The sequence below is a fragment of the Typopeltis vanoorti genome, chromosome 22 (genome assembly GCF_054136105.1).
Source record: "Typopeltis vanoorti isolate ZY-2024b chromosome 22, IOZ_Tvanoo_1.0, whole genome shotgun sequence".
Lineage (NCBI taxonomy): Eukaryota > Metazoa > Arthropoda > Arachnida > Uropygi > Thelyphonidae > Typopeltis > Typopeltis vanoorti.
In genome coordinates this window covers 31531166-31547444 of record NC_143570.1, presented here as the reverse complement: position 1 = coordinate 31547444, position 16279 = coordinate 31531166, and the positions used below count along the sequence as shown (strand labels likewise).

The 16279-nt window shown below is 34.4% G+C and overlaps 1 protein-coding gene across 5 annotated transcripts in view; it reads right to left on the bottom strand.

Moving 5' to 3' along the window:
• The window catches only part of LOC150094277 (uncharacterized), a 127754-nt gene that overhangs the window by 63355 nt on the left and 48120 nt on the right, over window positions 1-16279 (bottom strand). For all 5 annotated transcript variants that reach the window (XM_090412257.1, XM_090412255.1, XM_090412254.1 and 2 more), the window contains exon 6: window positions 7343-7458. In XM_090412257.1, the coding sequence (XP_090268383.1) occupies window positions 7343-7458 (116 nt within the window). The remainder of the gene's footprint in view (window positions 1-7342; window positions 7459-16279) is intronic.

Sequence of the window (16279 nt, the reverse complement as noted above, 5' to 3'; positions counted from 1 at the left end):
TGAAATACTGGGAGCCACACTTGCAGGGGGATACTGAAGACACCTGGGAAAGAAGGACGGTCCAGGTAATCCTTGATTTGTCATAGGCTTTGTTCAGAGGTTTATATACTGTTCTGATTTTGTGTCGTTTCAGGATGGAGCTTAGTTCTGTTGTGTCTTTGATGTAGGGCAAATACATAGCGTATGTATAGTCTGGATGGGGGGGGGTTCATTTTTAAAGAGTTCGGCAAGGGATTTTTATGGGAATGATATGAGTAGAGACTGTTGTTCTAGGTGCAGTACTAGTCCTGAGGACAAAATTTGCACTGCTCTGGAGGCTAAAGTTTTGAAAATTCAGACTTTCTGGGCAGGATAGGATGGTGGCATGAAATGTGAAGTGTTTTCAAGAAGGCACGAGCCCCCTTCTTTTTCCTCTTCCACAGTGAAACTAATTTGAGGATAGATATTATTGAGAAAATGTAAAAAGTTAGAGAGAGGATGCAGCCAAATGGCAGACATCATCTATATATCTCAACCAAAGTTTGTGATTGAAGGAGGGCGAATTAAGTGCCAAAGATTCAAATGATTCCATATATAAGTTAGCAATGGGGGTGAAAGTGGGGAGTTCATCATTATATCTTCAATTTGTTTAAGAGCTTGTTGTTCCAGCTAAAAGGCGCCAATTTAAGTTGCTAGTGCTTAAAGAGCTGGCAATTTAAATGGGTGTTAAATTTTGGACAGGAGAACTAGTGTATTATCTACTGGAATATTTGTAAAACGAGACAGCACATCAAAGCTCACTAAGTGATCATTCTCTGATTTAAGGCTTTATACAGTGGTGGTTTAAAGTGCACTGAGATTTTTATATATGACAATGACTAGCCAATGTGTATATTGAGTTTATAAGTGGGACAATTTATGGTATCCACAATGGGGAGAAAGGGGGGGGGATTCCAAGTTTAAGGACTTTAGGTAACCCATACAGTTTTGGTGTATGCAGATAAAAAAAAAATTTCTAGATTGGACATAGTTTCAGTTGGGCAACTTGTAAGGTTATCTAGCAAACTTCAAGTTCTGTTTCATATTCTACAGTTCTTTATTATAGGTGAATAAATTTATCTAATGGATAACAATTCTTTCAATTTATTATTGTAGTCATCTGTGTTCATGATCACTATAGCATTGCCCTTATCTTCTTTCACTATTATTATATTTTGGTTTAATTTAAAATTTTTTCAGAGCTGCTTTTTCTCCATTGGAGATAGTGCTTCTAGTAAGAAAGTGGCTTCTAGCCTAATGACATCTGTTTCAACTGGGGACAGTTGCTGTTACCAAATTCGATATTTGCAATTATCTGTGTGTATGAGATTTTTACTGGAGCAAATAGCAAAATTAAACCTTTGTTTAGAATTTTGATTTCTATATAATCTATGTAAAATCATATCATCTGTTCTGTTACAGTTCTGCAGATCTTATGTTGCTTCCAGGAGGTCTCTGATTTAAACTGGAGGGAATGTTCCTGGAAGCAGCAAAGGTTTAACAGGAGCTGATTAACTGTAACACAATGGATGGTTTTGATTTTACACAGAGTTTGGTGATCTACCCTATCTACTCATCAGCATTAACAACAGGAATCACCATGACTGTCCTTCTTATCCAGGTCATTTTGGTTGTCTTCAATAAACATCATCATCAAATTCCTGACATGTTTCCTCAAGGGGGATGGGGATATACAGGATATGATAGTACTACATAAAAAATTTACGTCATTACTAACTTCCTATCTACAATTTTCCTCCAAATCAGTCTGTTACCTGTCAAGACTCCAACATTATCAGATCTTATATTTCTATCTTCTAAGGTACTTTCTACCATATCAATCCACATATATCTTGGTGGTATTAGCATGTCTCCCAGCTAATACCACCTGATATTAGCTCTGCTAACGTATTCCTGGATGCTGACAATGTGAAGTTCTTTCCTGATATCCTCATTTTTAATACGATGTTGCCATTGATGCCCCTAATCTTTCTCAAGAATCTCATATCTGCGGTTTCTATCTTTTATCTCATATTTTTATCTCATATCTCATATCTGACATAGCTCTCAGATCCAATAAGTTAAAATTGGTTTGAACATTGTCTTTTATATAGCTAATTTAGCATTTTGACAAATTTCTCTCTTATTCCATATAAATTTATTCAGTTGATCAGGGAAGATAAAGGAAAGTAGCAAATTCACTTCAAGAAAGAAAAATACAAGGGTGGTCTGAAAAGTCGGCCTAACAATGAAAAAACAAATTTATCATTTCAAAATTATTTTTATTTTCCAACATAATCTTCCTTAAGACTAATACATTTATTCCAGTGATGCACCAGTGCCATTATCCTGTTCCTGTTGTGGTTCTCAGTAAGATCTGCAAAATACCCCTCTATAGCTGCAATCACCTCTTGATTCGAAGAAAAATGCTGACCAGCGAGGAAGAGTTTTAGTTTTGGGAAAAGACAGGAGTCAGAGGGAACCAAACCTGGGGAATAAGGGGGATGTTTCAAAAATTTATAGTGCAGATACCTTAATTTTCCCATTGCCAAAACACTTTTGTGGGCAAGTGCATTGTCCTGATGAAAGATGATGTTTTTTCTTCTGCAAACCAGGTGTTTTGTCACAAATTTTTTCGTCTAGTCTGGTTAAAAGATTGGAATAATATTCCCAGTTATTGTTTTACCCTTTCAAGATAATTAATAAACAAAATGCCTCTAGCATTCCAAAAAACACCGATGCTATGACCTTTCCTGCTGATGGAACAAACTTTGTCTACTTTGGCGCTGAACAATTTGCTTCTGTCCATTGTTTTGACTGCTGTTTGGATTCTGGAGTGCAATGGTGAATTCAAGTCTTCCATAGTAATAAATCGACACACAAAATAAGTTTTATTCTTGTTAAAATGCTTCAAGCACTGTTCAGAGATTTTCGTGTGAGTGTGTTTTTGATCTGCTGTGAGCAAGCGTGGCACCCATCTTGTGCAAAGCTTTTTCATTTGTAATTCTTCATGCAAAATATATCCTACATGTTCTTTTGAAATGCCTATAATCTCAGCAATTTCACGCACTTTGACTTGCCGGTTATCCAATACCATATCGCGCCCTTGATCAATGATTTCTAGTATTGTTACACTTTTTTGACGTCCTTCGCATGGATCATCTTCAAGGCTGGTATGGCCATGTTTAAACTCGGCAGCCCATTTCTTAATTGTAGAAAGTGAAGGAGAAGAATGCCCATAAACATTTATGAACTTTGAATGAATTTCTTTTGGCATTAAACCTTCTTTTACAAAAAAAATTTATAACCGCACGATACTCAATTTTTTCCATTTCAAGGGATACAGACAACACTGTTGCTTCAGACAGCTGTATAAAACAAACTACTTGATAGAATGACTTCCAATTTCACATGGATCCTTATGAGAGATGTACCAACTTAGAAAAAAAAATTCTTACCTTCAGTGTTGCCATCTTATGATCGAGGCTGAGAACTTTTCAGACCACCCTTGTGTATATATATATATATATTATTTCCACACTAGTATAAAGACCTTGCCAACTCATCACTGACAAAGATGAACTAGCCAAAGAATTTCAACATCTAAGAAAAATTTTCCTTCAAAATGGCTATAATAACCACACCATCTCCAGGCTACTTAACTGACATGAGACAAGAGAAATTTCTAATGAAAAATTAAACAGAGAATTTATCATGCTCCCATAATATCAGCCCTATTTCTATAAAACTATCAAAAATACTTAAGGAATATAAAATCAAAGTAGTATTTTCAAGATGAGATCACTACTCTGATCCGCAAAACCTCGACATAGCCCACTTCAATATCTGGGGTGTTTATCGGCTATGGTGCCATTGCCAGTCATCTTGCTATGGACAGACAGAAAAATCAATTGAACAACGCATTGAAGAACACTTTAGATATTGAATACCATAGAAGTGAAGCCTCTGCTTTGTCATCACACATGCTCTCTTCAGCTGACTCAGAAGACACGTCACAAATGATACATAAAGATTTTTTGGATAAATTGGAACTATTACACCGTTGTTGAGAGCCTTTGGAAATAAGATTAGATCCTAAACATCTAAATATTAACTTCTCTGAGTACATCCTAGCCTTCACTAGTTAAACACGTTCACTTGAATGCGTAAACACATAGAACATTCTGAACAATTAGAAATATTTTAAAAATAACGTCAATGTCTTCTATAAGTGCATAGCAGTTGTAACCTTTGGTAGTCCTTATTGTTTTGTCAGCTAGTCTTACACCTGAAGAAATCCTGTGCAATTAGGATGAAATATCGTGTTGACAATTAAAATAAATTGTATCAACTTATTCCAGTGTTCTGCCTAATAAACTTTAGTCACACACACACACACACATATATATATATATATATATCAGGATATATCATCATATATCATGCTTATGACAGATGTACCAACTTAGAAAAAAAATATCTTGCCGATAGTGTCGCCATCTATGGTCGAGACTGTCAACTTTTCAGACCACCCTTGTGTGCGTGTGTGTGTGTGTGCGCGCGCGCGTGTGTGTGTGTGTGTGTATATAAGGAAGGAATAGCTGTTTTTTGCGGATTCCTTATTAAGTTCTTATTCAGAAGTTATTGTATCTTCACTATTATAATTTTTGGTTTTTGAGTGAAGATTAGATGGAAAGCTATTCTCTGTTGGTGGAAATGACAAGTGTCAAGTAAAAATACAAGAACATTCCAAAACAGTTATTTTCTGTTTCAATGGGGAAGAGTTGATAATTATGAGCTACTCCAACCAAAACAGAGCTTTGGTTGGAGCATTATTATTATTATTATTATTTTTTTAGGATTACCAAATTTGTTTACCTATGTTTGCTACAGTGAGATTCAGTAAGTCTCACTGACCTTCTTATCTTTCCAACCTACTGTTGGCGAGAATAAGAAGCAAAGATACTTTACTAGGGAATAATAATAAAACAAGGTTGTTTAAACCGTTGACTTGCTTGTCCAGTAAGTATTTTCTTGTCTGTTCATAACTGTGTTCACAAGGCCAGTGTAACTGTTTATGGGATGAAAAGCTTGAGTTAATAAAAAAACCTGCCACCTCTGTATGATACTGACTACATCAGCTTCAGGTGAAAAGCCCTGATAAAATCTCACTGAAGAATTTCCCCATTTTGAAACGTGCCCGCATCACTCCTCTATATTTAACTGAATTCCATTCAAGAAGTTGATTTTCGTGTTTTTAATGTTGAATATTACAGCTGTTACTCCTTCCTCTGACCACTAGTAATTGCATTGGCAAGTTCTCTAATTCCTCTGCTAACTCCATTTCTTTCTCAGTGACGTCTTATGGTGGTATCTACAGTCAGCTATATGGGGGTTGTTGATAATAGCTAATGTTTAAGTGTTTGTTCTCGTTTCATGAAGCAATGCTTCAACTAGCATTTTATCTGATTATGTTGTACCATCACTAGCCAACATAGAATACAATTTGATCAGGCCAAGTCCCAAATGTCAGTCCATCTGATTAATCAGCATTAAAATAGATACGTATAATGGAATGTACAGAGGAAGAAAGCATTGGGCATTGAGTCAGAAATCCTGATTGGTTCTCTACTTTCCTTATAGCTCGTGTGAGGTATCCTCCCAGATGTCCAGCATGGCCTGCAAACTACACCTACTATTTTCAGTCTAATATGACCCTAGATTAACATAACTGCTTGCGCTATGCAAGAAGTATACCAAAAATGATTACCGGCACTGTTTGCTTATAACCTCTAAATGCTTGATATATCACTCATGTATAACTTTTACATTAGGAGATGTATTCATCAGAAGAAATAATCTAGTATTATGATTTCCAAATGCCAAAATTGGTATTTTGGCATTTGGAACTTTGACACTGGCATCCCCTGTACAGAGTGAAATATACCCAACCTGAACACAGACCACAAATAGACAGATGTTGGGGCTTTCCAATCAACAAACATGATTAAATGTGGTGATCTAAGCAACTTTGATCATGGACGTATTATCAGCACAAGACAGATGGGGACATTCTATCATCCAAGTGATAAGAACCCTAGGATTCTCGAGGGCAACCACATCAAAGGTCTACTGCAAGTATAACAGCAATGGATGTACCAGCACTCAGCGAACAAGTGGTGGCTGACCAGATGCCATTGATGACTGGGGTCAACGTAGACTGTCCAGGCTCATACAGGCCAACAGCAACACAAATTACATCCAGTTTCAAGGTCAGAGGTCCAAACAGCATGGTGTGCCCTGCATCGTCTATGGGAGCCAATGCTCTAATCATGTATCACTGTTGACAGCTCATCATTGGGCATTGCACCTTGCCTGGTGTTCATGACCATCAAAACTGGATCTCTGCAAAGTAGACCATAATTGTGCTGATGAATCCGTTATCAGTTGCACCAAACTGATGGGAGGATATGGGTGTGGCGTCCACAGCATGATGCCATGGCCCCATTGTCTCATGTGACACATTAGGTCCCCTAGTGTGTCTGGAGAGGTCCATAAATGCTGCAAGCTACCAGAATGTGCTGGCTAATCACACTTTCATGGCCTTAGTGCAACTTGCAGCCAATTGTCTGTTTCAGCAGGACAATGCCCTCACCAGGTCACAACCACCCAGGTATGGCCTGAGGAACACTCATCCGAGTTTGGGACTATCCAGTAGTCCCAAAGGTCCCCAGATTTAAATCTGATCGAATCTCTCTCTGGGATGCCGTAGAGCAAGACATCAGATCCATGTTTCTGGAACCGACATCTAAGGTGAGGTGTGGACAGTGCTGTAACAGACATGGCTGGAATTACCTCTGGCCTTTGGTGGAGTAGATGCCTCAGAGAATGTACAGGACATTAATGCTAGAGGAGGACACACTATTAAGTAGGTATCTCTAATGTTTTGCATTGAGAGTGTGCATCCTTTCATGTGCAGCAATTAGATACTCTCAGTAATGTTTAAATAATACTAAGTAATAATAAGGTGCTAAGTAATATTTTATGTCTGTCAATTCTAATTCAAGTGTGAGCAAACAAAGTTTGCGCCTGAAAATATCTTCAGAACTGGGATAAGGTAGTGTTGCTGAGATGGTATCTTGCTCCACCTTTGCTACAAGTTGCCTGGTGTTGTACTACCTTATCTCAGTCCTGAAGATATTTTCAGGTGCAAACTTTGTTTGCTCACACTTGGATAAAGGATTAAACTAAATTTATGATAGTCTAACCAAGTGAAAAATAAACTTTCAAAATCAGTGAAACATTATATTTACAAGTTGTTTACCTAATGGCGTTCTCTTAAATGAACATAAAGGAATGCCTGGTTTTGAAGAGCACAGAGGTGTTGGTATATATGGAGTATGGGAATGCTTATGGCTTGGAGTGCATAAAACAGCAGATCTAAGAAAAAAATTTAATAATAAAATGTTAGTATGTTAAGAGATCATATCACAAGAGGAATAATAAACTTTCTATCAGCAAGTCAGATTATTTACATCTGCCATCAGATTGAAAATCACACAGCTAATATCTCTATTTGATAAATGTCATATACAAATAAAATAAAAAATTATACTATTTAAAAAAATTAAAAGAAATATTATTTCAGTTATTTAGGCACAATAATTAAGAAAGATAGTAAATTAAATATGGAAATAGACAACAGAATTAGTAAAGCTGTATGGTAAGGAGTCAGCTGAATAAATTTATATGGAATAAAAACGACTTAGTCAAAACACTAAATTAGGTATATACAAGAGAGCATTCAAACCAATTTTAATTTATGGATTCGAGATCTGGGTTAAAAATAAAACAGTTGATCAAAGACTAGAGACCTCTGATATCAGAGTTCTGAGAAAAATTAGTGGAGTGAAACAGAGGGCATTGTTTATAGATATGATATTATTTGTATTATTTAATCTCTCCTCAGTTTTATGAGATTTTTCTATAACAATTATTTTTAAATTCTGAGTGCTTTTATTTATTTATTTATTGATCAAGGGTTCACTCCAATTGGTGCAGTGACCTCCTTTTTTACTATTTCTTTCAGAATCCAAAAAATCACTAACTCAAGACCAAAATATAAAATAAACACTTTTAATAAAACACAAACACTTAATATATATACACTTCAAACAATATTACATAACTAACTACAAATTTAATTGGATCCAAGGCCTTTTAAAATAAACTCACACTTAAGACCAGACTAAACACTTTGTTTTCACAATGACAAAATGTTCATAGCCAGTTTCTCTGTCTGCTAAGACCCTTTTCAGAAGATATATGACTTTATTCTTCATTTTCATAGGATCCTTTCTCATCACTCATGTAACACACATTAATTCTTCCCGACTCAATTCTGTCTTCTCTTCAGTAGAAATAATAGTTAGATTCGGTGTCCTTAAGACAGATGAAACTTCCTAATCAGTGTTTCCTCGAAACTTCCTTTAGAACGTAAATAGCAATTTCTTCTTTTATTCACTAATGCTTATTGACAGTCTTAACTCTTCCACTTTAAAAAAACTTAGAGTTCTACGTTTCCCTTTTTGGAATCTACTAATCTTCCAATTAGAGTTTCCTCGATATTCCTTTTAAAACATCTATAGCAATATTTTCTTTTATTTATCAATACTTATTCCACTTTGAAACTTTATAGTTCCACAATTCCTTTTTCAGAATATACTATTAATTTTCCTCCGACTGTCACATAAAAAAAACTTAAGTTCCTCCGAATCTAAATATCTGCCGGCCTGTGTTCTTATTTCTTTCCGAATGCTATCTTGTTAATTCTCGTTACCCTGATACCGAACGCTCCCTTGTCAGCTGTCAATCACACATCAAACTTCTCGGCGAGCATGCACACTCCATGAAACTGGCAAGCAAGAAGTTAGGTATAATGGCTGACACGTAGATTACGTTAGTATAACAAGAATGTCTCTTCAAAACACAACTTAATATTTTAAACTATAATAACTTTTTTTTTTAAAGTAATACAACCATTTAAATCCGGTAAGTACATAAATTTTTTAAATGCTTTACATATCACTTTGACAAAACAATTTCAATAACGGGCACATTGCAAGTGCCGACAATGCTTGTTATAAAATCAAAACTAATAAACATTCTAACATAAACAGCACGCAAAAATATTCAGAATTTTAAATTATGATTATTTTTACAGCATCAATAGCTGTAGACATCAAAAATGACGATGTTAGGAAAAAACTTGCCACTGTTAGCATTCAGGAACTTGTTAGTAGAGCTAATCCCAGGTGATATGGTCACTTAAACAGAATGGAAGAGGAAAGATTAGTAAAACAAGTGTTCTTTACCAGGATGGTATGAAAAAGATCCAGAGGAAGACTAAGATGCAGATGGATTGATACAGTAAAAAGCACCTTGAAAGACAGAAATATAAGATCTGATAATATTAGTCTTGACAGATAGTAGATTAATTTGGAGGAAAATTATTGATTAGAAGTCAGCAATGATGTAATTTTTCATCTGGTACTATCATAATTATCCCGTACACCCTCTGAAGGTTTTATCAGGAATTTGATGATGATGACAATTTAAAAAACTAACACAGAAATCTGATATCAAATATACGCTCTCTATAATATGTCACCATCTGTACATTCAATGTAGGGAGACACCAATGGCTGTGTGACTTAGTTAGGAAAGACACTCATATCAAAATCTTGTCTGAGAAGAAAATAATTTTATACAGCTTTTCAGGCAGTCACTCTCACACTGAGAGAAGGTTCTCCTATTGTCTGAGAAATTCAGCTTTTATGAGGATGGACTGAAAAGTTCTTGGCCTAACAATGAAAAGACTAATTTATAATTTCAAAATTATTTTTATTTTCCAACATAATCTCCCTTAAGATTAATACATTTATTCCAGCGATGCTCCAGTGCCATTATCCTGTCCCTGTAGCGGTTCTCAGTGAGATCTGCAAAATACCCCTCTTACAGCTGCAATCACCTCTTGATTTGAAGAAAAATGCTGACTAGTAAGGAAGAGTTTTAGTTTTGGGAAGAGACAGAAGTCAGAGGGAGCCAAATCTGCGGAATAGGCTGGAGGTTCCAACAATTGATAGTGCAGATACCTAAATTTTCCCATTCCTAAAACACTTTTGTGCGCAGGTGCATTGTCTGATGAAAGATGATTTTTTAATTCTGCAAACCGGGTCTTTTCTCACGAATTTTTTTGTCTAGCCTGGTTAAAAGATCGGAATAATATTCCCCAGTTATTGTTTTACCCTTTTCAAAATAATTAATAAACAAAATGCCTTTAGCATCCCAAAACACTGACCATTACCTTTCTGCTGATGGAACCTACTTTGTCTTCTTTGGTGCTGAACTATCTGTGGCTTCTATCCAACTGCTGTTTGGATTCCGGTGTGTAATGATGAATCCAAGTCTCATCCATAGTAATAAATCAACACACAAAATCAGTTTTATTCTTGTTAAAACGCTCCAAGCACTGTTCAGAGATTTTCTTGCAAGTGTGTTTTTGATCTGCTGAAGTAAGCGCAGCAGCACCAATCTTGCACAAAGCGTTTTCATATGCAATTCTTCATGCAAAGATATCCTACATGTTCTTTTGAAATGCCTATAATCTCAGCAATTTCATGCACTTTGATTCACCGGTCATCCAATACCATATCATGCACTCGATCAATGATTTCTGGTGTTGTTACACTTTTTTGACGTCCTTTGCATGGATCATCTTCGAGGCTGGTACGGCCACGTTTAAACTCGGCAGCCCATTTCTTAATTGTAGAAAGTGAAGGAGAAGAGTGCCCATAAACTTTTATGAACTTCAAATGAATTTCTTTTGGTGTTAAACCTACTTTTACAAAGAATTTTATAACCACATGATACTCAATTTTATCCATTTCAAGGGATACAGACAACACTGTTGCTTCAGACAGCTGTATAAAACAAACTACTGATAGAATGACTTGCTTTTTCACATGGATGCTTATGACAGATGTACCAACTTAAAAAAACTTGCCAATAGTGTCGCCATCTATGGTTGAGGCAGAGAATTTTTCGGACCACCCTCGTAATTCCCACATAGACCAATTAGTCCAAGTATACACAATTTACAGATATACAATAAACTCTTACTATAGCAAATACCCCGGGCCGGCCTTCTCTATAAAGGTGCCTGGGTGCAAAAAACCTTTTGGGGCCCTAAAATATTTTTCAAAGGTAATAATCAAAGGATTCGAAATAAATGTATTGTAAAACGTCCTACCTGCAAATGATTTTGGCACAGGAAAAAAAAAAAAAAAAAAAAAAAAAAAAAACATTCAAAATATAACAGGTTAACATAACGTTTACTGAACACAAAACAAAAGTATTAAATAATTAAAATAAATAAATATTTAACACAAACAAAAGTAATCTGGCTAACCAACTAGCGCACAAAAAACTATTTACGATTAATTATTGTTTAAAGTAATAAAAAAAATTAACTTACGCACATAAAAAAATAAATAGGTTTACTATTTAGGGGCCTAGTTTTACTAACACGTATATTGCTTAATATGTATTTATTTAAATATGCGATTTTTTTTTGCTATGTCATTAATCATTTCTGAAAAATTACAATTTTTCGGAATTTACTTTTTGATGCTTAATACAGCAAGTGCATTTAAGCGTTCTTCGCACATACTTGGCCGAAGACAATTCTTTATCAATTTTAATTTGCTAAAAGAACGCTCTGCACTTGCTATAGTAACTGGTAATGTACAGAAAATGTTCAATACAGTTAGCACATTTGGAAATAGTTCATTATAACTATTATTTAATATATATATTGCAATATGTCTTGCGCATTATTTACATTTTTTTGGTCCAAGATTAATTTTCATAACAAATCAACTTCCTGGATTTGAGCAGTTTTCTAGTTCATTTTTTTCTAATGTTTTTATATCAGTGATTAATTTAAAATAAGAAACAACATTGGGTATATTTTTAAATCTCTCATCTATTTGTACAATAACAGTATCAATCACAACATTTTGAAAAAGTGACATCTAAATTCCTCTACCGGGTTTAGTAAAACTTCATCTTCTGCTAGTTCGGAAAATAATCTTTTTCTTTTTCAAATTCTTTTTTCAGGGAAGTCTTCAGAAATATTCAAGTTTTGTGCTATCATTTTTGAGTCATCTAAAAATGTATTCAATTTTGATCTTAAATTTTGGATTTCATTTTTAATTTTATTCACTAAATTAAAAGCAATAATTACAATTCAAGTTACAAAACAAAAATTAAAAGTCAAGAACAATTGTTTTTGCTTGAAATAGTTTGATACTATTAATTTTTTTACAATATTTTAAACCACACCGATAAGTTTAAAATAAATGGCATTTCTTGTAATAATTCTAGTAGACTTTTAGCTTCGGATACTGCTGTGTTATCGTTAATTGCACCAAAAATTCTTCTAAGGCATTATAAGTTTGTTCAAACTGTGTATACACTGCTTTGACTGCATCTATTTTGGCTTCCCATCGAGTATCACATAATTGCCGGCAAAGGTTGGTCGATTAGTAGAGCCTCTGCTACTAATGGCTCAGTTAAGTAAGTTTGAGTGCGGTTAGTAGTTGGAAGGGGAACAAACGTTCGATGCTGTTGGCCACTCTCCCTCGATGAGTCTTTGGACTCCTTGGAAGTGTCAAATAATAATAATAATAATAGTTTAAGTGTAAAATTTAAATACTTTCGTATAATTTCCCACCTTTTTGTAGATGCAGAAAATACGCAGTATAAACGTTGCAATATTCCGAAAATTTTTTACAATATATACTACTGGAAGCAGCAGCATCAAATTATCAAATTAAAAGAATGTGATAAGCAAGGTACATAAATTGCATGAGGGTTTAAACTAATTATTCTAGATTGTACGCCTTTATATGTTCCTTCATATTGCTACTGTTATCGTATTCTTGCCCTGTACAATTCATAATTTCTAAATCAAGCTCACCTATTCTTTTTAAAAGCGAATTTGCTAGTCTTTCACCAGTCACATCAGTTACTTCAATAAATCCTATAAATGACTCATTTATAATTAATTTTTTGTCTACAAAATTTACATATCTAATAATTATTGAAGTTTGTTCCTTGTGAGAAATATCAGGAGTACAATTCATTTGGATACTGTAATATATGGCTGCTTTTATATCGTCTTTAATTTTATTAAGGATTTCATTACCTAATGCAGCAATAATTTCCTCTTGAAATCTATGCGCCAAATGATGCACAATTCTTTTTTTCGTATTTATAATTCTGTTTACATGATCCATTAGCACAGGATCATATTTACTTAATAATTCTATTAAACTTAAAAAATTTCCATTATTCGGGATTCCTATTGTTTCATGGGATCCTCGAAATGACAGATTATTACTTGCTAAAAATAGAATTACATCTACAATTCTTTGGAAAAGTAATTTTAGACGTTTCGTTTCTTTATTTATATTAATTTGATTTGTTCTGTTAACAGTCGAACATAAATTAAGCCTTTTTAATAATTCTTGCCAAGCAATAAAAGAATTAAAATGACCAACAGAAAGCTCATGATCTCGAATTACAGATGACAGTTTTCTCCATTTATTAAAACCATTGCCAGCCTAGTTGGCCGAGTGGTTAGCATATCCGCTCTCCAGTCAAACGGCTGCAGGTTCGAATCCTGCCGTGGGCATGGATGTTTGTGATTGTCTGTGAAAGTTGGTGGTAGATGGCGTTGGTGTTAGATGACGAAGGTTGGTAGAGTAGTGAGACGAAGAGTTGCAGAGTAGATGCCCTCTCTCGATGAGTCTTTGGACTCCCTGGAGGTGTGATATAATAATAATATATAAATCATGTTGATTGATCTTTTCCTCTTCTTTTGGAAAATAATACACAACAAAAGCAAAATACTGAGTCTTGAGCTTTTGAGTAAACTAACCAGCTGAAGCTGAGTTTCACCATTTGGCATTTTTTTTAAATAGTACGATGTAGAAAATGATCTACCTTCAACATTCTTAACCAATGTGTCTTGATGATGTTTTTTAGGTCCGTTTTTAACACAAAATAATCTAAATTTATCAGTTATAATATTTGGCCACAAACCTGGATCATTTATATTCACTTGATCACCATCCTTATTATTGTTTTCATCATTATTTGTTGTATCCAAAACGTTTGTATAATCAGACGCGTCTTTTTCGACGAATCCCACAGTTTCTACATTTTTGTTGAAAAGTTGTGTAGCTTGTTTGGAGTTTTCTTCTTCAGTCGAAATTTGAATCGCAACTGCTAAAGTCATAGCAATTTCATTGTCAGATTTATTTTGTCGCCATGAAAACAAATCTACTTGCGACTTTTTGAGATTTTGCGTTTTTTCTTTTTTCTTTTCTGCTGATTTCCTTTTTTGACACCCAGACGGATACTTTCTTGGCATGGACATTATGGGTTAGGCTTTGCCTGTCAAATGAGTAAATAATATTAAATATTTTTATCCCATGAATTAACAAAAAGTTAAATATGTACATACTTTTTACAATATTACAAAATTTTAGAAACACTCAAGGAATGTGTTTATTTTTTTCATTTGTTTACTTCAGTACATCAGTTTCACCCTTATCTATTACTATTAACTGAGTTGAAATTAACGTAGTTGAGATCTAATCACGTGCAGGCAACACTTCTTAATCCTGAATACTGATAATACATTTCGCATAGCTTTAAAAATAACTTACCGTATTTACTGGAACATAATTGGTCCTTGCGTATAACTCGCACCCCTGATTTTACTTTGCGAAAAAAAGAAATTGAAACGTTTCCGTAACCTCGCACAGAAAAAAAGGTTAATCACGTTCCCCTCATGGCAATAGTGACATGCTTCCCATGGCAAACCATGCGCCCTCCATACTAGCCAATACGTCTGCAGATGCAAGTAAAAGCAGGTCGTTTTATTTTTTAACTGAATAAGGTACAAACATTTGCAGTCTGTGTAATATATTTCTCAACAAATAGTGCAATTAAAGACAACTGGGATAAAAATGGCACTAACTAATGAATCGCATATCCTTTCCCCAAAAAACTATGCTATTTAGCCGCAAGCAAAAACCATATGCTGCATTGGCAAACACTAAAAACTAGATGTGTGGAAGTCTGTTTTCCCCCAGCTCAAATGCAGAGCAACAATAAAAATCAACAGAAAGTATTAAAATTCGTAAACGTGTTAAAGCTAGGAAATATATAGGGAATATTGTTATGGCACTAGATATTGAATTTGGTTGAAGAGAATTAGCAAGAATTAGCATTTCAATTCAAAAATCGTATGCTGAGTTTTATCTTTGACTTGCGTGATCTTTTGTTAATACCACACCAATCATATGCACATATCTTTGCTGGCCTAGTACCATGGCTGTCTGTTCATTAGTCATTCATGAAGGATTGTTCATTAAATATCTCAAGTCTTGTAAATTACTATGAATTTTTGCATGAAATAATGGGAAAGCATATGGTGCTATTTGGGTAGCATGCACACAAGGAAACTGCTCTCTAGGCAGGAAATAGCAATTGTAATATATGCGTGGATTTTACGAAAAAAACTGAAAACTTTAGTTTTCGAAAATCAATGTAAAGGAAATTTGATTTTATATCTAATAAGTTAAACATATTAATTGACAATAAATACTTCCAATCCATATTTTAATGACTTATGATTTAATAAAATCCAAATACACTTTAGCAAATGGATACGTTCTTTACGAAACATGAAAAGATATATCAAATGATGGTAAAGGAGTCACGCCATGTCTGGATGCCTGACGGATAATGCAACAACTGAACTGGTCAAAACTTGTCCAGTTCAGTTGTTGATATATCTCCTATACAATATATCGATGGCTTGGATATAGGATGTTTGTTTCTAATTTTCTTATTACTTATTATTATGAAACAGTTGGTAGAGTTTAATTAATTATTGCATTTTTATTTGGTATAGCTGTACTTAATAAAATTGTATTATATGAAGTTAAAATATGTGTCAGCGAAGATGTTTGAAATGTATTTTTTTATTTAATTATTTTTTAAGATGAGCCCTGGGTTGCATGCCGGAAAAAAGTCATTGGCATGCCACGTTTGGCAGGCATGTTATGGGTTGTCCACCCCTGCTCTAGACTAACCATATATAAAGAATATAATAAATATTTTT